General features: G+C 48.3%; 1 protein-coding gene across 5 annotated transcripts; it reads right to left on the reverse strand.

The window, feature by feature from the left end:
* Nucleotides 1-111: 111 nt before the first annotated feature.
* Nucleotides 112-19,939, reverse strand: filip1b (filamin A interacting protein 1b). 5 transcript variants are annotated; one of them, XM_028397044.1, is made up of 8 exons: nucleotides 19,219-19,939; nucleotides 12,350-12,648; nucleotides 12,184-12,279; nucleotides 11,247-11,511; nucleotides 9,722-9,895; nucleotides 9,194-9,372; nucleotides 3,001-5,770; nucleotides 1,828-2,307 (listed from the first exon to the last, which is right to left on the reverse strand). In XM_028397044.1, exons 4-8 carry the CDS (start codon nucleotides 11,496-11,498, stop codon nucleotides 2,101-2,103), a joined length of 3,582 nt encoding a protein of 1,193 aa, XP_028252845.1. In that variant the 5' UTR covers nucleotides 11,499-11,511; nucleotides 12,184-12,279; nucleotides 12,350-12,648; nucleotides 19,219-19,939; the 3' UTR covers nucleotides 1,828-2,100. The 5 variants fall into 5 exon arrangements, with proteins under 5 accessions (XP_028252846.1, XP_028252845.1, XP_028252844.1 ...); XM_028397045.1 differs by lacking the exons at nucleotides 12,184-12,279; nucleotides 12,350-12,648 and adding an exon at nucleotides 112-772 and having other exon boundaries at nucleotides 2,250-2,307; nucleotides 19,219-19,931; XM_028397043.1 differs by having other exon boundaries at nucleotides 12,184-12,648.
* Between the last annotated feature and the right edge of the window lie 3,260 nt (nucleotides 19,940-23,199).

The following is a 23,199-nucleotide window of genomic DNA, read 5'->3' on the forward strand; positions in this document are numbered from 1 at the left end:
GGAGTTTTGTGTTATTATATGAAGCATTTCTGCTTGTACAACTAAGATTTACGGGAAACACCTAAAGGCAGCATTACTGCTTGCAAATATATCACACAAAACACACAAAACTCCAAAAACAGGCTTTTATTTTATTATCAGACCAAAGCGCTGGGGGACAGATCAGATATACATGTTATTATTTATTGATCAGGAGCGGGGAGGGTCACTCAGTGGGTCTAATTCTGTCTGCGTGTCAGAGAACACGTGGGCTGAAAACACGTCACAGTTTAAATATAACCAAGCAAACATTACAATTTCAAACATTTGTAGTTTTTATGCAGAAAATTAAACCTGCAATGATGTAATCTTGAGTTTTGCAACAATCAGGTGTATAAATTAAAATACAAACTCAAAGCCATTTATCATTTATATATATATATATATTATAGCCTTCATTTAAACTCATTGGGTTTTGTTGTTGTTGTTTTTTGACAATCAATGGCTTATTAATCAGCAACATAAAGAAACTTCAATCATTTCTGATTTTTTTTTATTGATAAACATTTGAACCTGCATGGCCTGGATTTGATCTCAGCTGTTATGAAAATGAATCAGATCAGATTTAAAAAAAAAAGTAGACATGGGGAAAATTATTCAGGAGGACTGCAGGAAATGGGAGATTTATCTCAGTAAGATCTGTGTTATTGTTGTAGATGAAAACCTCCTATCGCCTTCATCATGGTCGCCGCTCAGCGGCGGCTGTTTGCTGTGGCGGCGTCCGTCAGTGAACCTGCAGCGGAAAACAGTAACCTGTGTTTTAGTCCTGATGTGCACTGATGTGCACGCTCATCAAAAGGCAGTTTTAGTGAATTAAATGGACAAAGAAGAGCTTCAGTTATTATAAGTTAGTTATTATTCTGCATTCATAGATTTCATATCAGAGTCCAGAGACTTATTGAGGCTGTGCAGTGTCCCTGGTTTGGTTGCTGCAGGTTGTGAAAACGTGTGCTTGCATAAAACCTGGGGTAAATTAAAGAATTCTAATTAAAATATTCATATTTGCAAACTGGGGTGAATCAGTAGTGAAAAGACATGAAGCCCCTGTGGATTCATGATGCGGACGTCCTACATGTAGCTTCTGAGCTTTTTTCTCAGAGGAACAGGACGTGGAGCATGACCAGCCTCAGATGTGATTTTCATAATCCTGTTCAGCCTCTGATGTTGTTCCCAGGAAGAGTGTTTGATCCACCTAAATCTGTCGGTGGCAGCAGCCTCGGGGGAGTCACGACCAGTGTGCTGCAGCTGAGACAAAGATGGCGGGTCTGCTGTGTTTTACACTCTCCTCCTGGTTCCCAGATGATCCCCCTCAGTCCTCACTGCTCTGATCTGCAGTCTGTGGTATTGGACTAATCTAAGCAGAAGAACCTGTTGAAATTACATCACTTCCTCTGGTCTCTTCTCATTTTTGTCCAAATGTGTGTGTCCCTGAACGTCCCACCACCATCATCATGGTTCTGATGTTTTCCAGATTCCAGACAGTCAGAAGTCTCTGCTGCAGCTTATGGACAGATACATGCAGGCATGCTATGATGTAGAAGCTAACATAACCCATGTGCATGTGTTAAAATATGAAATGATGGTAGATCTGTGCTAGAGGATGCACAGCAGCATGTACAGTGACCCGGGTGAGGGGCTGAAGGTGAAGCAGTGAATCAGCCTCTCTCTGATCTCCCTGTCGCTCTGTCTGAGGTCAGCTGTGTTATTCCCACACATGATGCCGGGATGGAGACATTCAGCAGGGTTGTTATGATGGGCGCCACACAAACAGATAAAAAGCTACCAGGGTTCATCGTTCTGAGATAAATAGTTTTTATTCAGCTTCAAACAGTTCATGTTGCCTCAGCAGCGACGAAATTAACACGCGCTATGAATAATATGAAGCCTAAACATGGCGGGATGGGGTTAATAAAACTCAGCAGTGCGCTCTCGTGCAGTGAGAAGCCTAAAGAGTGACGTGACGTATGGAAAGCTAAACACACACACAGTCCCCGGCTGAATCTGCACAGATCTGTCTCATGCTTGCTGATGAACTCGTTGCCATGGCAGCGCGTTCAGCCCTCAGCTCTTGCCTCCTGCTGTGGAGGCAGAGCTGCACACTGTCGACTTCCTCAGCTCGATTTTCATCGCCTGGCCATCGGCCCGCGACTCTAACCTCGCCACCGTGGACACGCCCAGAACCGCCTTGCTGCTGCCACTCGGTTTCATACCTTTTGACACGGGGATCCGTGTGGCGGCGCTCCGAGCTGACTGCACGTCCGGACCGGCCTGAATAAAAAGAAGGAAGGACAAACCAACATGAGACACAGGAAACAGCAGAACAATAGCTGCATGTGTACGCCAGCAGGAACTGAGGGAAATAAAAGTGAAGTGTCCAGTAAGCACGGCTTTGGTCAGACCTGTTCCACCACAGACTGTACGACTTCTGCTCCCCTGTGACCCACACAGATCAGCTGAGCTGCTGCTACTGATTCAAAAGGCTGTTTTTCCACTGCAGGAACTAACCAAGACCGTCTGAGTGTTCAGACGATAAGGACGTCCCATGTAGGTCAGGGCTGTTTTCAGGGAAAGTACCTACAGTGGAGAACCTTCAGTTCCTGTAGTGCAACTCACCAAACCTGTGTTTACTGGACCTGTTCACAGCGTGCGCAGGGTTAAATTTATTATCTGTACATTTTAGGTGCTTGAAAAGTCAAACATCCTCAGTGCTCATCTGTTCACATTTAGTTCTTTGTGAGTTCTTAAAGGTCTCTGTGTGGTGAGGGGTACGGGGGGTCTGTTAGTTCAGACTGTGGTTATAAATGTGTCTGATACCTGGAGAGAGGACTATCTAGGACGCACACAGCACCTGATTTCATTTTGAAACATTTCAGAAGCAGCTGCAACATAAAGAGTGTTCAGACGTCACTCAGGGTTCATTCTTTCAGGTCTGAGGAACATTCAGACAGTCGAAGCTCTCACCACTGACTGCGTCGGCCTGACGGCGGCGGAGGTGACGGGTGTGATCGTTATGCTGCTCATCATTTTGCCCTGAGTCGTCTTGGACGCTGTGGGTTGCCGTGGAGACCGGAGCACAGTTCCCGTCAGCATGTCTTTGCTTTCTGAGCCCAGTCCAGCAGGTCTCAACGTTAGCACCGGGTTGCTGCCGCCCTCCGAAGGCCTCTTAAACTGTGGACCCAGGTGGATGTGGATCTTGTTGTCCTCTGTGGTGATGATGTTGCTGTTGCCGTTGTATTTCCTGACAGGGGCGGGCCCCGGCTGTTTCTCTGGGCTCATCTTGATCACCGTGCGGCCTGTGGTGATTTCGTGAGGGTCGGATAAGGCGCATGCTTCGGCCACAGGAGTGGTGCTGACTGTGATGAAGGACACCGGCGACTGGAGGCTGCCTGAGCTGCTGCTCTTGTCCGGACTCTTTGCTCTGGAAATGGTGGTTATTGTCACAGGGGATTTGGCTCGATCCAGTCCTCCAATCAGGTTGCAGGCTTTGGCCCTTGAGGTGACGCCTGTGGGTTTTGGGACAATTGTGATGCGAGGCTTCTGAAGACCGAGAGTCGGGATTATGGTGGTGGTGGAGAAGAAGTCCTCAGCTCGAGGGCTGGTGATCTCCAGAGTGGCGGTGCTGTTCTCGTGATCCGGGGTCACTCGGATATGCAGCGGCTGCCCTGGCTTCTGGGACATGGTCATTTCTGCAGGATGGAGCAGAGATGCCCCGCTGGTCTTTTCAGAAGTGGTCTGAACGTCGGCCTCTTTCTTCTTCATCCAGGGTATCCAAGATTTTCTTGCCCCTAGTTCCGCTGATGCTGGAGGGTATCGCTCCAGAACTGCCGGCTTCTTCAGACCTCGCTGTCTGAGGTTGCTCATTAGGTGGTTCTCCTCCAGAACGGATTTCCGGATAAATCCTGCTGCCGTCTCGTCCTCAGCAGCCTCGCTTGCCATCACCTCTGTCTGGACTGCTGTGGAGGTGACCGGGACATCGACCATCCTCCGGCCGTTCATACTAGGCCTCAGTGCGCGGCTGTACCGCTTGGTGGCCTCCAGTTCCTTGGTCAGATTCTCCACTTCTTGGCTCATGCTCTTCTTCTTCTCCTCCTCCTCTATGAACCTCTGCTGGAGGACTGAAAACTCCACCTGCAGCTGAGACAGCTGGTCCTCCTTGTTCATCAGTTCGTGGATTTTCTCCTTCAGCGCCCGGACGTCCACCTGCAGCTCTCTAGTTTTCGCCTCCTCCATCTTGCAGCGAACCCTCAGCTCGGCTTCAGGACTCATGACCTCGCCCTTCTCTATAGCTTTGTTTCTGGCGATCTGACTCTTCATTTCTTCCAGCAGCTTTGAGAGGGCGTTCGCTCGGTCCTGCTCCGTCCTGAACTTCTTCTCCAGCAGGTCGTACTCGTCCTCAGTTTTCATCAGATCTCCCTCCACCACCTCCAGCTGTTTAAGCCGGCTCTTGAGCCTTTCCACTTCTAGCGTCAGCTCTTTCACCTTGTTGTCCTCCTCGGGACTCTTGTTACTGCCCTCGCTGGCCCACTTCCTCATCTCCCTCTCTGTTTCTTCCACCCCGTCCATTCGTATCTTCATCCCGCTCAGCTTGTGATGTAGCTCCCTGCACTTCTCCACCTCACTTGTGAGTTTATTTTTTAACTCATCTTTCTCTCTTGTGAGAGTCGTCACTTGGATCTCCATTTCTGCTTTGAATTTGAGGAGCTTTTTGCTCTCCTCGATCAGCTTCTCTGTCACCTCTGTGACTTTGCTTTGCTCTGCTTTGAACATCTTGCTTAAATCCTCGCTCTTCTGTTCTTCCTGCTTCAGTCTGTCCTCCATGTTTTTTCTTTCATCGACCAGTATGACTGTGAAGGACTTCAGCTTCATCAGGTCGTCTTTGAGGATCATCTCTGCCTTTTCAAACTTGGACTCTGAGGACTCCAGTTCCTTCAGACGGGTTTTGACCGTCTCCAGCTCACCAGCCAGATCCTTCACGGTGCGCTTCTCTTTTTCCAGGTTAGTATGAAGCTGAGCGCACTCTGTTTTGCTCCTATTGAACACTGCCTCTAGTTTCTCCAGTTCAGCCATTCTCTTCTGGAGTTTGTCCACCTCCAGTCTCAGCTCCTTGCTGTGGTTCTCCTCGTCCTGCAGCTTCTTCCTCAGCTCCCTGCACTGGTTCTCTGTTTTGGTAATCTCCTCGTCCTTGCCCTCCATCTCCAGCACTCTCTTCCGCAGATTCTCCAGCTCGGCCATTAGGGAAGAATTCCCACACTCCCCTTTGCTGATCTTCTCCCTCAGCTCCTGCAGGTCCTCCTCTGATTTCTGCAGCTCCTTGTTTCTCTCTTCCAGCTCTTCAATTTTGTGCGACAGTCCGGCCAGCTTTAGCCTCAGCTGCCGGCTTTGGGACTCTTGGTTCGCCAGCTTTGCAGCCATCTCTTCGTGCTCCTGTGTGAACTTTGCCGCTCTCTGCTCCAGCTCAGCCTCCAGCTTGAGGACCTTCTGGCCGTCCTCCTTGGCGGCGTCACTCACGGCCGCCAGCCGCTGCTCTTTCTCCTGCAGCTTCTGCGTCAGGTCCTGAACCTTCTGGGCCTGCTGGTCAATCTGCTCGATGTGCAGCTGCCGCTCATCCACCAGCATCAGGGCGAAGGACTTGAGCTTGACCAGCTCCGCTCTGACCTTCTCCAGCCTCCTGCTGTGGTCCTTGTCCTTACGAGCCTGGTAGGCCTTCTCCTGCTCCAGCAGCCTTTTCAGTCTGGGAAACAGAGACAACAGCACATGTGAGTGGAGCTTAAAATCAGACTGATGACAATCCTGGATCAGTCTGACATCAAACTGTTTAGAAATTTGATTACACACACAAATAACTGGACGCAGGGGGGTGATGTAAGTGATTACATCACATGTGGTAAACATTTTGTTTTTCCCAGGACATGTGGCGACTAAACAAAGACACAGTTTGTTGTATCAGATAATGGAGCATCAAAGGGAACAGAATAAATAACAACAAAGGAAATAAAGACGAAGCAGATCAGCCAAACCAAAGCCCACCCAGAACCCCCAGGATTAGCTCAGAATCAGGGTTACGATAGCTCCGCGCCCTCTTGTGGCCATGTAAATGAGTGCATGTAAAATCCCAGAAAATGGTGCAGAAGTTTGTCAAAGATGAGAGACGTTTGCTGCCTAATGTGTAACTTCGAGCTCTGTCTGTGCTGTCGGTCAACAAACTGACCCGAGCCCTGCAGTCTCACATCCAGCCTGAACTTCACCGAGAAACATTCACACCTTAAACAACCCACGGGGTGAAGCTGCGGAGCGGCTGCCAAAGCTCAGCTTTCTCTCTGTAGATGTTTAACTGATCTCTGCGGGAGTCTGCAGCAGTTTCACGCACAATTACATCACTCACTCCAACACAGAAACAGCTCTCAGCAACAAGAGTTCTACAAGTTTAGATTAAAAAAACAAACAAACCCTCAAATTCTGCACAGACTTTTAACAGCGTCTGAAACGTGGCCCCTCTCTTTGACTCACCGACACGTTTGGGTGCAGCGCAGGTTGGTCCATGAGCGAGTCTGAAGCTCAGCGGGAGCCAAGCTGCTGCTGAGGGTCAGAGAGGGAGGGAAGGAGGGGCCCCGGCTCTGCAGGGAACCAGCCATCACATTCCAAACATGTCATCCTGCACAATGAAAGAAGTGGCGGCGCTCTGCTGACTGATGATGTCATCCACCTCTCCATGTATGGTGCAAACAAGCGGCCCGCCCTCCTCTGGAGGAGGAGGAAGAGTTCAGCTCCTCTAACTGCAGCAGGTGACACATTTACTGTGTTTATAGTTTGATGTGCGCGTTTCCATAGAAACGAGGCATCAATGCAAAGCTGGAGTTTTCTGGTTTGTTTTGGGAAGAAGAACGATGCCTTTCTCATTATACTGGCCCTGTATCATGAAAGATAAGATGCAGGATGTAGATATAAAACTCTGTGTGTGTGTGTGTGTGTGTGTGTGTGTGTGTGTCAGGTGACTTTAATGAGCCAAACATCAGGAGTGCGCAGAGCTCACAGCGGCTTTCCGACTCTCTGCTGTTTATTCCAAACACATGTCAAACATAAATACATAAATAAATGATTCTCAAACACCGAGGAATAAAACCAGTGACAACATCCTACCGCCTGCTGTGTTATAAGAATTATTACCAGATCACAGAGACAAAAACAAACCAAAACAAACTGCAGTTCCTCCGGTGTCCACTAGAGGCTGGCTTCTAAAGTCAGTACTCATAGACCTCCATGTTAAAATGTCCAACTACAACACATTTCCTACCTTTAGCATCATTAGCATGAATTCATTTGGCTAATCATAAGGAAACATGGTTTCAGCAGAGACAGGATGCTAACAAGCCCAGCGCTGCTAGAACATCCATGTGTGACTCAAAGTTTAGACTTCAAAAATCCTGCAGAAGCATTTTGATGACTGCACGACTCATTAACACCAGAAACAATCAATTTAACGGAGGAGACGGTTTGATCCATGAGAGGGAAGTGATTTTATCCTAAAACTTTGTTCACTTTTAAAAGTGTAAGGACTCTCCTCTTCCTCAGACATCTGCCTCAGACCGCCTCCTCCTCCTCCTCCTCCTCCTCCTCCTCCTCCTCCTCCTCCTCTCAGAGTATCTGCCATCATGGCCTCGTTGGCAGACGATTCCTCTGCAGAAAGCCTCTCTGTGCGGCTCTATTCATAGCTGCAGTGCTCACAGAGGCTGTCAGGGAGCGAAGAGCGCCCCAAACGCTCATAACACCGAGCCGAGGCCCACAAACGCATCAGAGCAGGAGAGGAAGCTAATTATAGTCCCAATAATTAACGCAGACTTATTAACATCCTGAACAGAGCTCAGCCACAGAGGAAACCTGCTGGTTGGTGCAGGTTGGAGATAAATGCTGTAAAATGACTCATTATTTATCAAAGTCCACCTTCTTCTACCACACACACCCAAACAGACGGACCAGGAGACACAGGTCTGACCTACAGACTGTTCATTAGAAACAGGAAACAGGAAGCAGCTCATGTTTCATCTGAAATCTTCACAATGAATTTACAGATTAATAAACAATTCTGGGAATTCTAACTCCATAAAAATGGAAGAGGAGGAGGAAGAGGAGGAGGAGGAGGTGTGTGTGTGTGTGTGTGTGTGTGCGCGCGCTCTGCTGGGAGTGACATCACCCTCTCACTGAGGATGGACCCGTTCATGACTCAACCTGCAGTGGATCTGCACGCTGACGGCAGCCGGCAGGAATGTGACGGAGCTGAGAGCAGCTGAGAGGGATGAAGCTGCTCTCTCCTCACCCTCACTCACCCTCACTCACCCTCAGTCTGACATTTCAACCACACACTGTACTCTGACTGTAAACAGCCGGCGCTCTCCGCCAGGCATTGGTGAACAAATAAAAGTAAACAGGATGAGAGATAAACGAGGAGCTCCGCTCTCTGAGGAGCAGATGTGAGAGAGCCAGTGAGGTGATGGTTTATGGTCATCGCCCACATTTGTCTGGTTTGTCCTGATTGGAGCAGCAGGAGGCCTTCGGATGGTGATCAGGTCATTGAAGGAAACACACCATGAGGGATAAACCAGCAACGCCTGTCTGAAGGCATGTCAGACCTCATCACAACATTTTACATGTAAAATCAAAAAGAACTTTGAAAACTTCTGACGTCTGAGGTTCTGTGTCTCCTCTGGTGTCACAGCGTTCAGACGTCTCCTGGTTAAAATCCTGCAGCAGCCTCGGAGCCTTCATGCCCGTCGTATCTGTGCATTATGCAGTCAGCCTCTGATGGCTGGATAAGACACATTTCAGCACCTCTTCTATCAGATCCATCACCCAGAACCCTGCTCCGGGTTCTATCTGACGTCTGCTGCTGGCTGAATAAACATCTGCAGAAAGCACGCAACCACCATGCACACGTGTCACAGCTTTAACATTACACCCAAATCCTCCGGACAACAAAGTGTGCAAAGAAAACACAGAGCAGGCCCAGCCCTGAACCTGTAAGAACCCGGCACACAGTACAAGGCGGGCTGTGCAGAACAACCCTCAGTGGTGGGGCCTCCTGGCCCTCTGGTCCCTGGGCTCCTGGGCCCCCTCTGGTCCCCCTGTGGCCCCCCGACCCTCCGGCCCCCCCGGCCCTCACCTCTCCCTCTCCTGCTCCAGCAGGTTGGTGAAGTCGTCGCTCTTGTTCATGAAGTCGGCGTGCTTGCTCTTCTCGTTGTCCAGCTCCATGACGGTGCGGCGGTGACACTTCTCTGCCAGCAGCAGCTGCTCCAGCATCCGTCTGTACGTCTCCCTCTGTTTGTCCTCCAGCCGGTCCAACTGAGGGGAAACACGTCAACACTCATTATGAACAACAACGGCTCGCGCTGCCAGCACAGAATCCCACAGCTTTAGGCATGGTCATGGTCTGCATTGTGTTTGTGTGGGAGACTCCGGACACACAGTTCTCCACTGTTTTCACGCTAACTGCACATTTGTCGAGCCTTTGTGCCGCAGCACGCCCTGCAGATTTCACCGAGCATGGAGAATCTCAGACAGAACCTGCTGCCACTCAGCGCTCTGCTCCGTCACCAGTGGAATTCTTAACGGCTGCATCACAGCAGCTGCTCTGTGCTGCGCGGTCCAGACTTGTGTGAGTGTATGTGGTGAACATGATGTCCGACCTGACCTCAGCCATGGGCCTCTCGTACACGTCCTCCATGCTGCCGTGGCCGTGGACCAGCAGGCCGTCTCTCTGCAGGGCCTGCAGCGGTTTGGAGGGGGCGGCCAGGCCGTAGTGGGCCTCCAGAGTCTCGGGTCTGGTTTTCTCTGACTTCAGCAGGCCGATGATGTCCTCTCTGGCCTGAGGAGACACAGCACATCAGTTAGAGATGCATCATACGTCCTGTAAGGTGCACAGGTGCTGAAGGAGAAGAGAACAGCACAGAGATCCGCCTGATCCCTGTTAGTCCTCCATGGTAATGATCAGCCGCCACATCAAGCTAATCATAACCACAGAAACATAATCATACAGTTATATTATTTCCTGTAAATACATGTGTTTGTTTTTCTGCACAGCGTGACGTGTAAATATCCTGTATGTGAAATCAATGTATGTGTTATTGTGAGATGTCGTGCCTTCTTCTGATATGAAGGATCACAAGAAGGAAATCTGCAGATGAACTGTTCAGTTTCCGTCTACCAGCAGAGGGCGCAGCTTCCTTCACACACCAACACACAACAGAGACAAACAGCTGCTTCATGTGAAGGCGTCACAGCCAGAACACAGTGTTAAACCCAGCATGTTGTGAGGTGTGTGTGTGCAGCAGTGTGTGCTAGTGACACTGCACTGTGTGTGTCCACTGTGTGTGTCCACTGTGTGTGTCCACTGTGTGTGTTAAACGTCAGCCTGTGTGTTAAACACATGGATGTCATGGAGGAGGATCCACAGACTGTGTTTTGAAACAAAAGCTGTGAAACGTGTCTCCATGCTGAGTGCTGCTCTGTCTGATGGAAAACATCCAGCACACCCAAACAGATGGAGGCAGGATGGAGGCGGAGGGCGAGGCGGCAGCATCTCCGGAGACGACTTTATGAATGTGCCTCCATTAGAAAATCATTATCAGAGCAGCAGCTGCTGGGCTGTGTCCACACCACAAAGGCTGCTCCCAAACACCGACCGCACGCTGTGAGGCGTCCACACAGCTCAGCACTCCTGCATGTTTACCCTTTAGACGGGAACAATAATCTTCTGTCGGCATGGCAACCAATGACCAATCACCTGCGATGGAACAGTGGCTGAGCCAGCTGTCCAATGGCTACGTCGACACGACACATTCATTGTCAGAACTTTTTAACCCTCTGACGCTGAAACAGTCAAAAACAGAAGCGGCCCGATCCTCGGCACCGAGTCTTTGGTCGTTTAGCTGTGCCCCCCAGTGACAAAGTGTCACTATGATGGCCTAAACATGGAGGAGAGCTCTGTGATAATGTAGTGAATGACTTTAAATAAAGATGGCTGAACCATGTTTGGCATCAGAGTCCACCTAAACTCCCTGTTAATCCGAATACAGGAGAAGGTGTCTGCAGGAGTAGAGCTGAGAGGAGGTTAATCATACATGCGTACTTTATCATGCAGGTCTATGAGCCAGTCCCTAGTGGACACTGAAGGAACTGCAGTTTGTAATGACTTCAAACAGGCACAGGGAACTCACCTGGACCTCTCCCTCCATGATGCCCAGCAGCTGCAGCAGGTCCGTCTTGGACAGATCTGCTGCTCTCGGGGTCTCTGCGGGTTTCGGAGGTTTCTTCGCCGCCCCGGTCCTGCCGTCCTTCTCCTCTCTTTGAACCTTCATCTTCCTCTTTGTCAGCTCGGGTGTGTTCTCCTCTCCCTGTTTGATGAACCCTTTGGCAGGCTGGATGTGTCCGTCATCCGGACCCTCCACGGTGCAGTTCCTGGATCGCATATTTCAACTTTACCTGCGACACACAACAAAGAAAGGAGGAGTGACTCAAACAGACTGATCCAGGCTGTGGGTCTTTCCTCTGTGTGCTGGGAGTGATGCCCATTAACAGAATGTTTTTTGGCTGTTCTCTAACGCACCACAGAAGCATATTAGCAAGTGCTGACAGGGAACCAAAGGCAGAGGAATACTCAGCATGATGGATCACAGCGCCTCGGCCTCTGTGAGGGGGTCTGCTGGTTCTGCCTGGGATCAGACGGTGTGGCTGACACCTGCGTGTCCACACAAACATCTGATGAAGAAACCTGCTGCAGGTTACGGGCAGCTCGGTCTGAACGAGGTCAAAGTTCAGCCGGGCTGCAGGTCTGGATCAAAGCGGGCCGTGACTCAGACTGAGAGAATCCTGGCAGACGAGCGGCAGCAACCAGGTTACTGCGGCGCGGTATTAATAGTTGTTTCAGGGGAGAAGCCAAGATCCCCCACATGTCAGAACCACAGGGACGACTTCACTGTGATGGTCAGAGGGAGGAGGAGGGGTACAGCGGTGTGTGTGTGTGTGTGTGTGCGTGTGTGTGTGTGTGTGTGCGTGTGTGTGTGTGTGTATGTGTCTTCACACCGACACTAACATTCATTTTCAGAGCTGGATGATAATAATAAGTTAAAGCTCTGAGTTTTAGTTCATGCTAACCAGGAAGTCCTCAGGCAGTGTTTATCTTTTTGGCGCCCCCTGGTGTTTGCGTGTGTTCACTGCGTCGCTCTGGGCGTGGCTTGTTACTGTGGAGGCCTAGAAAATGGCAGAGAAGCTTGTTACAGACAAGTTTGGTTCATAAAATGTGTTTAATGTGACGCTACACCTTCAATCAGAGACTGTGTCACAGACGGACGCCATGACAGCTCCCCATGAGTGAGGCCAACACATCTGGACGGCCCCCTGGTGGCTGGCTGTGGTATAGCTCCTCCATGTTAGTGGACGGGACACAGACCCAGCTGGAAGCTGGAAGAACTTTCCCTGAGTTGTTTGTGGCTTGTTGAATCTCACTGATCTGTGTTCACGGCCCCAGTTTTTCCACATGTGTGTGTTTAATCAGTTATTTTTGGCTGAAACAGGAGGAAACATGGCGGCGAGCAGCCGATGGAGCAGCCGATGGAGCAGCTGATGGAGAAACCTGGGTGAGAGTCTGCAGCAAAGCTCAGAGAAACATGAACATGTTGTGTTTGGATCAGTGTAAGCTGGTCGAGGTTGTTTCATATAAAAACTGAAAGTGATGCCTTTCGTCCCCTCGGCCGGGGGGGGGGGGGGGCATGGGCCGACGGCCTGTTTACAGGTTCTGAGTAAACTCGCCTGTTTAAACAGTTTATCTTTAAAAGAGGAACATCGAAGAAAAAGACATGAATGTTGCTCGCTGTCTGGAAACAAACATAAATAATCTGCTGAATAAACTCTGGTCCCAGCGGGGGGGGGGGGGGTATTTACAGAGACCTGATGGGGCTAAACTGGTCTCTGGTTTACACTTCAGCCAGGATAAACCCTCAGACAGCTGTGGTGGACACACGAGCTCTGCAGTGGTGGTGGAGGCATGTTGGCAGCGGAGTGTTTAGAAAGCTCATCCCAACAAGAAGGTCACAGGTTTGACCACAGAGACCGAGGAGAGCCTCCAGAGTCCGGATCCGTTCCACTTCTTACTGTGCTCATCTGTCATCAGAATAATGACAGTAGATGAGCCGGAGCTAGCGCTGCAGGCTAATGTTCATCTACCAAAACACTTATCAACATGTTCAGATGCTAACAGTGTAGCTCTGCACATACTAATAAAGAGGAATAATGTGCTAATCTCAGATTCCAACAGGCATGCTAGCTGTTAGCACGCAAACTTGGTGTAATGTTGAGTAATGCTAAGACTCCTACTTAAGTAAAAGTCTTAAGTACTTTTAAATGTACTTAAGGTATTCAAAGTAAAAGTACTCACACACTGAACAACAAACAGGCATTCAGCATGTTTACTGTGTCAGTGTTCCTGCTGTAGATTCATGTGATGATTCATGTTCATCAGACATTCATGGATGGACCTGTGTTAGCAGACAGCAGCTAACTAGTTAGCTCACTGAGCCAGAGCACCGGCATCATGACTGAGGCTCGTTATAGAAACACAGCTGCAGCGTGACACCACCTCCATGCAGAGTCTGACCTCACATCAGTCCACACTGTGTTCATCACATGGAACAAGGAACTACAGACACTGGAGACATGTAGTGGAGGAGAAAGGATGAGCTGTTATTTTTACTGAAGTAGAAAGTAGCAGAAAAGAAGTAGAAATACATAAACATTTACTTAAGTATAGTAACAAAGTATAAATACTTAGTTACTTTCCACCACTGGTTACATGTAGGCTATGGACATGGGTACTACAACACGCATACTAATTAGACAAAACAAAACAAAACAAAAAAAATGCAATGCAAACATGAGCATATTTGTTTTTACTGCCACTGTATGTGATCTAACAGCTGTAGAGTAAAAATGTCAGCATGGATCAGGTACGGTCTATTTTGAGCGATGTTGACCTAGCATGTTAGCACGTTTAGAACAGCTGCTGAAACATGTTTTATAAGTAAAAAAATTCAAAGCAATTAGACTTAGATGGTTCTAATAAGTGAAGAGTTCATGCTAAATTCGTGATGTCTTTTCCAAGTTAGGCTGAATCTTCATGTTGTCATATTTTGGAAAGAGTTTTGTTGGAAAAGCCATGAAAGCTGCCCCGTCACCGAGGACAGCCCTCTCAGCGCCGTGCCCGGACCCCCGCAGTGTAAACACAGCCACGACCCGTCCCTGCAGCTGTTTGTTTGCTGGAACTTTACGGGGTATTTTTAGGGGCTCCCCACTCGTGTCTACAGTCCCACAAGGGGAAGCTCGGAGGGGTATCACTTTATAGGCCATCAGCAATCCCACAGATGCCTCGGCCTCCATTTTACCTCACAGCTGCAGCTCTTACACTCCACAACAACACAACAACGCAGCAACAACAACAAACACAGTTAACAGATGCAGAACATCTACTGTTAGCTCAGGTTTCACAGGCTAAACACAGATATATTCACATGTTCTCATCCAGAGTTCATGCTCCTAGCTTCACGATCAGTAAAACCTGACTGATATAATCTGGGTTTAATCTCATCCTCCCTGTCCCATGCCTGTCTACATCTCCTCCTCAGTGACAGCAGGATTACGTCCGGCTACGACAGGATGTGCAGGTTCACCTCCTGCACAGAGTCCAGACCTCTGACCCAGTTTTCACGCCTGGTTTTACATTAAACCGGGCTGCTTTCATGATTTCTATTTCTGTAGCCGCCTGCTGCTCACTCATCTGTGCAGCCCTAAGACCTCCATGTAAGGAGGCAGGTAACGGCGGCGGGTCAGGAGACCAGGCGGCGCTCCCTGCTGCTCCTTCAGCTGGCTGCAGCTGCACCGTTTACCCACTGCCTGAATGTTTCTGACAGGAGCAGGACCGTGCATCAGAATCTCTGCTGTGACACGTGCAGACTGTAATTGTTCTATTTCTGATTTGGCCGTGACTGACTGAAGGTGGTAATGTGACACTGAAGTTCCAGCTGTAAGTGTCACTATTTCAAGCACAGCGGCTTAATAGGCTGATATCAGTCGTGCTCTGTGTGCACTGTGTGAAGTGGATTTCCACTGATTCACTGAAGCTCATTTGACCTCTGTGGTGCATTTTCAGGATTTTTTCAAACACCAGAAGAATCTCTAACATGTTTCATATTTGGCCATTTCTCTTTTAGCTACAGAAACCACCTTCAGGAAGCAACTTGTCAGTACGACCACAAACAAAACCATCATCTCTGTCTAAGTTTAAGGAGGACATTCGTGCACCTAAACCCGACAAAAGAAATATTTTCCATATTTTCAGCCTGTGGCAGCAGCTGGAGAGCAGAGTGCAGCGGAAAGTGTGCTCCGAATGTTAGCATGTTAGCACTTCCTGTCCCCTCAGCGTGTGTTGAATGTTAGCATGTTAGCACTTCCTGTCCCCTCAGCGTGTGTTGAATGTTAGCATGTTAGCACTTCCTGTCCCCTCAGCGTGTGTTGAATGTTAGCATGTTAGCACTTCCTGTCCCCTCAGCGTGTGTTGAATGTTAGCATGTTAGCACTTCCTGTCCCCTCAGCCTGTGTTCTGAATGTTAGCATGTTAGCACTTCTTGTCCCCTCAGCGTGTGTTCTGAATGTTAGCATGTTAGCACTTCCTGTCCCCTCAGTGTGTTGAATGTTAGCATGTTAGCACTTCTTGTCCCCTCAGCGTGTGTTGAATGTTAGCATGTTAGCACTTCCTGTCCCCTCAGCCTGTGTTCTGAATGTTAGCATGTTAGCACTTCCTTTCCCCTCAGCGTGGGTTGAATGTTAGCATGTTAGCACTTCCTGTCCCCTCAGCGTGTGTTGAATGTTAGCATGTTAGCTCTTCCTGTCCCCTCAGCGTGTGTTGAATGTTAGCATGTTAGCACTGCCTGTCCCTTCAGCGTGTGTTCTGAATGTTAGCATGATGTTAGCATGTCAGAGCAGTAAACCTGGTGGTGCTGATGGTGTAGTCATGTGACCGTGCTGTAGCTGGTTGATAGCGTAGCATTGGCTTTTAGCTTCTGGTGATCATATTTAGGCTCCAAAGATCATAAAGTAGTGTTCATTAGTGAAGATGCTAACTTTGATTTCAGAGGTTATTTCATTGGCTGTTTGCGGAGAGAAGACGTGACGTCCTAACTTCCTGACTCACCACGGCTGCAGAGCATTTATTAGACCGTCCGTCTACAGTTCCTTTTTTATCAGCTGACATTCCAAGATGTGAACGTCAGACAGTTGGCAGCAGATCCTGTTAGCAGCTGAAGGACAGACAGGGTTTTTTCTGTTTAAAGGCTTATCTGAACGATTTGGTTCGTCCCTGCTCAGTATGAGACAGACGGTCATGATCATGAGCTTTGAGGGTCTAACAGCACATTCTGGGGCTGCGTCAGTCACCAGGACCGAACCTCTCTGGGCTGAGAGGAGGCGGTTTGTTCATGAGCTCTAATCAGCGGTGACCGGTCCCAGGAGCTGACATCACAGCGGGCAGCAGCCAAGTCTCACATGCCTTTCAAATGGACGCAGCATGAAGTCATTCCCCTCATAAACTCTGAGAGCAGAGCCGAGGAGGGTTCGTATCACCGCAGGGTTTCAATGCCTTTTTTTTTTTTTTACGTCACTTTACATGTTTACAAGCCTTTTAGCTCGGAGCACTGATGTGGTGGTCAGTGGTCAGTGCTGGGTTTTACCACACACACGAACAACATGAGAAACGAGAGGGAAGTCAGCTGGGACGGGCCCATCAGTGGCCAACAGACGCCCTCATCACGCTAACCAGTGAAGAGGCGGCTGAATTATGCATGAAGCCTCTCATATCACTGAGGAAGAGCAGGGAGGAAGACGAGCAGTGTGTCAGCTCGGTCATACAGGGAGGCTGCTAACGTGTGTTTCAGCCTGGGGGACAGGAGGAGCACTGAGGCCTGGTCTAACCAGGCCCAGCTCAGACCACTCACCACCACACATCAGTCCGGACACCTCGACCCAAACGAGCTCCTCTCTGGTCCCTGTTGTGCTGTCATGGAAACAGCTGTTATGAAACCAGACAACAGGGCAGATCAGCGAGCTGAATTAGCAGAATGATCTCATGGTTCTTATCAGGCTGCAGCTGGAAGGTAGAGCGACGCTGGGAGGCGGTCCTGGCGATCTGCGACAGTGGATGGACCGCTCCTCCACATCAACACTCTTCGGTCTGTCTCCTACAAGCACCTTTTTTACTTTATGTCATTCCTCCTCATGATCATTCTACAACAGGCCATGAAGGCCTTCAGGCTCACACACAAAGCTCCATCCTGTCCTGTCAGAATAATTGGGGGATTTAAAATAAGCTGCAGTGAAAACAGTGGAAAGAAATCTGTGAATGCAGACCAGGATCCCAGGAGACCTGTGCAGGGAAAAGCATGCTGGGTAAGAGGTCACAGCAGCCTTTATCACACAGGTCGCTTTTTCCAGCGGCTCTGTTTTGTGTGGATAAACACAGGCTGCCTCTCCCTCTGCATCATGTGAGCGGCTCGGCCCACGCTGCACAGTCCGAGCTGAGGGATCCATCACACGGCCGTCTCTGAAGCAGCTTCCTGAACGAGCTGCACTGTGCTGTGGACGAGAGGAGGCATCACTCACTGACTCACAGGCGCTGCCTCCATGACTCAGGATGAACCCGCTCTGCACGCTTCATTCCAGGAAGTCATTATCTGAGCCGTCACCGCAGAAGCTCCTGCACTGCTCTCACCTCCCCGTCAGCTGTTTGGAGTGACTCTACACTGCTCTGCTCAACAGTCTCTAAAAAACAGCTTAATCTGAGATCGGGTCCCATTTTGTAGTTTAACATCAGGGCCCGTAAGAACCCCCTCAGACAGCTCGTATCTTAGAGTCCTAGTGAGGACTCTGAGCCTAAAAGTGATTTAAGAACGTTCTCAGAGTGAATCTGAAGGTTTGACCTGTGAGGAGGCGGGGTTGACAGAATCTTTGATTCTGATGGAGAATGGACTTCTGGCCTTACTCGCTACTTTCCGGTGGATTCCCGCCGCTGGACTTCTGTCTAGACTCTGCCAGATCGTCTTGTGTGTATTCCCAGCGTTCCAGCGACTTTCTCCGAACTACCTGTGTACGACTTGAACTGTTTCCTGGTCTCCTGAGTTTGTTATTTCCCCCCAACGGTACTTCTGCTCAATCGGGATGCTCTTTGGTTTGGACTAGTTTTGAACTCTGTCTCTCGCCTTTTGCCTTTTCCGTGTCGGCAGCGTCGCCCGGAGGACTGACCACCATTACCGGACTTTGCCTGTTATATGGACTAAGAGCCAGCCTGTTCCCTGATGGAGCTCTAGCCTAATTGTTGCCAAAAAAACGCTCTACGAGCAACATTCAGCCCAGTTATCAGGGTACAATCTAAGAGACAGACATGAGAGGATGCAGCAGACCAGCACCTCCTTCCTCCTGGTTTAAGTGAGGATGTATCTTCCGTCTAAGGCGAGGTCAGCCACCTCCTCTCTGTCTTCATAAAGACAGTGACGACCACTCAGACTCACATGCTAATATTCAGAGGTCAAAGGTCACTGTGACCTCACGTCTGTCCCAATCCTGTGAAAACGATCAATACGTCAGGAACACCTGGATGGACTCTTCTCCAAACTGGTACACATTCAGAGTCAAGGACGAAGCAGCGTGGGGGTCAAAGGTCAAACACGGAGCTACAAGCCACTCAGAGAATGAACATTCGCTCACAGCCGAACTCATAAGCTCGATATGTCAGGACCACCTTGGTGGTCGGAGGTCAAAGGTCACTGTGACATCATGCTGTAATCCAACTATTCATGACAAACCGTCACATGGCTGGCTAACGGGACTTCATCAGTACTTTCTTTCTTACTTTCTTTTCTTAGTGGTTTAAGTAATGACTTATTAGCTTTGTTTATAGACTTTGTGTTTTACTATTACAGAACATAATAAATGTCTACATTTAAAAAGCCGACACCTGCATAAATAATAAAATCATGCCTTCCTTTCTTCTAGAAGTTATTCAGTTTACTCACTCATTTACAGTCAAATTATTATTTGTGTGATTCTGTTTTATCTGTAAAAATAGATCATCTGTCAGACTTCACTCACCTGGTCTCTCAGGTGTCAGCAGTCCCTCAGTGTCTCCGACCTCATGGACGTCTTCTGTCCTTAGTCTTCCAGCCTCCTCTGTGTCTTCTGTCCTTAGTCTTCCAGCCTCCTCTGTGTCTTCTGTCCTTAGTCTTCCAGCCTCCTCTGTGTCTTCTGTCCTTAGTCTTCCAGCCTCCTCTGTGTCTTCTGTCCTTAGTCTTCCAGCCTCCTCTGTGTCTTCTGTCCTTAGTCTTTGGATCCAGCCTCCTCTGTCTTCTTCTCTGTCAGATTTACGGCAACAGTCACAGAGCAGCGTGAAGCTTCTCCAAGTTTGGTCTGTGTGCTCACTGGGCGAGAGACTATGGCTTAGAACAGAGAGGAGAGAGAGAGAGAGAGAGAGAGAGAGAGAGCAGGGATGAGACTGAACAGACTCTTTCAGCTGAAATCAGTTCTTCTTCTTCTTCTTCTCCTCCTCTCCGTCAGCCTGCTGGTCATCAGTTGTCTGCTCTATATTTAACCTCTGCTCTCAGTCTGTGTTTGCAGCTCGACTGCCCGTCTGACTGACTGACTGAGGCTTTTCCAACCCCCCCAACAGCTGAACTATCAGCTGGTCCAGCAGCCTGACCACTCCTCCTCCTCCGCCTCCTCCTCACAGCCAGAGGCTTGTTTGAGTATGTTTGATGTTTGAGTGTCAGACCTTTCACACCACTGTCCCTGCTGCCTTATTGATCGTACATTAACTTATTGGTCATGTGTGAGTTCAATACACTTGGATATCAGTTGAACCAGTATCTGTAGACACAGGCTGAATCCTGCCCTTCATTATTGTTAAATAAACAGCTTCCATGTGTCTGTGGATGCTCTCATTCATCCAGGTCATTTCCAAGAGTTTAAATCGAAGCAACTGGACTCAAGGATTGTTTTTTTGAAGATGTTTCGCCACAGAAAAAACAGCTTCCATCACTCTACTGCGTTGAAAACAGAAGCAATGCATGCTGGGAAGTCTGTGAATAAACTAGTTTCTGTAAAGGTTCATAGCTTATATAACTTAGCATTAGCTTTTAGCTTTTTAGGCTTTAAAAAGCATGAAGTGGTGTTCATTAGTGAAGCTGAACAAAACCTGTAAGGATCATAAACTTTATTTGCTGAAATAAAGGCGGCCTTTTTGTGGAACCAGCCTCTAGTGGCCACCTGAGGAACTGCGTTTTTTTTGTGGCTTCACTTCTTAGGCATGAAGTTACACAAAAAGACAAACAATGAAGCAAAAGAATGAAATCAGCAGAAAAAAATGGAACGTTTCAGGGAATTCTGACGCCTTCCACCATGTTATCTTTGATCGTACCACTAGGGGGCACCAAAACGTCTTCAACAGACTAAACTGAATGAAAAGATTATTTTTTTTTTTTTTTTTAAACTCCTGCTGCTGTGTGTCTCTGACTCTGTCTAAATGAAGTTATTATAGAGCCGTCTGGCCTCCTGCTGAGTGTGGGTGTGTGAACTCGCCGCCGTCCAGCAAACTGTTTTATTTCTTGGATTGATCGTTCACACAGCATCATGAAGTCTGAGTGAGTGGACACATTTGGCACTTTCCTCAGATTAAACATTTCCAGGAAGACGTAAAAAAACTGCAGAACATGATGACCTCCAGAGACACTGTGTGTGTGTGTGTGTGTGTGTTATGCAAGCAGTCCTGGCTTTGTTTTATGAAATAATGAGGTTATTTTTTAAAGTGCTGAAACTAAAACTCCTCTAACTGTGTTTGTTCGTGGGAACATGTCTGTGAGCTGATGGGCTGATGTTTGACACCACACACTCCACACATCAGGCTCTGAGGTCGGCTGTGTTGTGTCTGCTCGGAGTTCAGATTTTCCGTTTTGCGGCCTTTATTAGTAACAAATGTTCATGTATTCACGGGCACGGATACATCACTGTGTGTTTGAAAAGGCTCGTCTGATCCGACCTCAGGAAAACTGCTGAGTTTCAGTCAGGAGATGAACAAAGAGAAGAGCAGTGAGTAACTGGTTAAACTGATACGTGTCTATAATAAACCACAGGGTTGTTATGAATATTATGAGGCTGCTGCCTTGTTGTCATACGTGCTGCAAACAGCTGAGGATGAATGTTTCCTCTCAGCGCTCAGCTGCCATCATAACCATCAGAGTTTTATCTGGAATTGGAAGCAGCCGTCTGTGCGGGGCATGAATGCTCCTGCAGCTCTGCACTGAGAAATACAGCATATTTATTCTGAGGTCATAATCTCATTTATTCTGAGTTTACTAGGAGGAAGAGCAGGAGGAGCAGAGATGGAAGGAAGGAGGGTCTGAGGGCACACACTGTGCGTCAGGAGAGTGATCTGAAATACAGCTAGCCTAGCTTAGCATTAAGACTGGACATAAGGGTAAATATGAGATCACTCTGACCTGCATTTAAAGTGTGTCAGTGGTCCTGTAGAGGGTAAATCATTAAGGATGGGTCAAATAATGTTACATTAATCCTCATTTACTGCATAACGCCTGTGTGTGTTGACACATTAAATCCAAGTACAGCTTTCTTTGCTCATGATGATGATGTGTAAACTGAGTTTAATATGAGTGACACAGCAGTGCTGGAGCACAGGAAGGTGGTGAATGTGTGAGGAACAGCGCCATCTAGCTCTGGTCTGTGTCTCTGCATGGAGCCTGGAGAACGTGACAGACGAGGATGACCTGCTGCTCATCATCCAGAGCTACATGTTCAACAATACCAATCATCAATCATCAATCCATCTCTGAATACCCTGTGCCCTGTCCGTGGCATTATACCAAACAGAATGTGATTTATATGTTTTCATTTCCTGACAATAAATAAATAAAAATAAAGACTTCTGTCTGCACACTGAGGTTTTGTATCTGTTTCTTCCTGTTACAGTCGTGCAGGTAAAAACGGGATTAAACGCGGTCAGGATCAAAAGTTGAGGAGGACAAACTCCAACCTTAAAGGTTTCTAGGCAACCAATTCATCCAAATTAAATCACTGAACATCCGGAAATCCCCTTCAAAATAAAACTCAGCTCTCCAGACTTCCAGAAGGATCCGGGTTTGTCCCTGCAGCCAGAGCAGACCCCCAGGATCTGGGTAGGACTACTAATACTAACAGGTGGTTCACCCACGCACCTGCCAAGTATTCATCTGAGGCGCCCGCCCTTTCACAAACAGTTTCCCTGCTGTACTCAGCAAGTTTCCAAAATCAAAGGCACGCAGACGATCAATGAGCCTCACAGGGACACACGCAGCTAACATCTACAGAATAATTCTACTGCATGAGTCTGAGGAGGCGGGAAATGTCCTGTGGACTTATGACATGGTACTGGACCCCGGTCTGGGACATGACTTGGACTGGCTGTATGACGTGACCTGGACAGGTCCTTCAATAACTCCACAGAGACTGAGAGTTGTTTTGGACAAAAGTCCTGTGCTAAGACATGAGGTTAGCTGGTGTAGAGCAGAGGACACAGAGGACAGATAGATGAGAGACACAGATGATCGGTGACTGTGGTGACCCCAGAAACAGCTGAAAGAAGAAGTCTCAAAAGACCTGAGGCCTAACTTGGAGCGTTTTTTTGTCTTGGACGCTCCCTTTAATGACTTAAGACAGGACTTTCTGCTCGGGTCAGCACCGGGACTGACTGGGTCATGTTATAACGTGATATTATATCGTTATAACATGATAAGACGCGTTATGGCGAGATAGCATCTTATCAGCAGGGGCAGCAGAGGCTCAGTGGTAGAGCAGGGTCCAATAACCGGAAGGTTGGTGGTTTAATCCCAACTCCTCCCTAGTCATTGTTGTGTGTCCTTGGGCAAGACACTTTACCTTGCTGCTCACTGACATATGACACTGCTTAGCAGCCTTCAGCAATTTCCCTCTGGGATTATTAAAGTATCTAAAATAAAATAAAAAAATCATTACTTCTGATTATTTGGATTTTTGTACTTAATTGTATTTAATTGTAACTTGATACCT

Source organism: Parambassis ranga, chromosome 24 (genome assembly GCF_900634625.1).
Source record: "Parambassis ranga chromosome 24, fParRan2.1, whole genome shotgun sequence".
NCBI lineage: Eukaryota > Metazoa > Chordata > Actinopteri > Ambassidae > Parambassis > Parambassis ranga.

Excerpts from the sequence above, each read along its gene's own strand:
- filip1b (XM_028397044.1), bottom strand. The coding sequence starts at position 11,498 with ATGCGATCCAGGAACTGCACCGTGGAGGGTCCGGATGACGGACACATC. Across the intron at positions 5,771-9,193 it reads CTGGAGCAGGAGAGGGAGAG|ACTGAAAAGGCTGCTGGAGC; the intron begins GTGAGGGCCGGG and ends TCTGTTTCCCAG. Across the intron at positions 2,308-3,000 it reads TCAGGCCGACGCAGTCAGTG|GCCGGTCCGGACGTGCAGTC; the intron begins GTGAGAGCTTCG and ends CTTTTTATTCAG.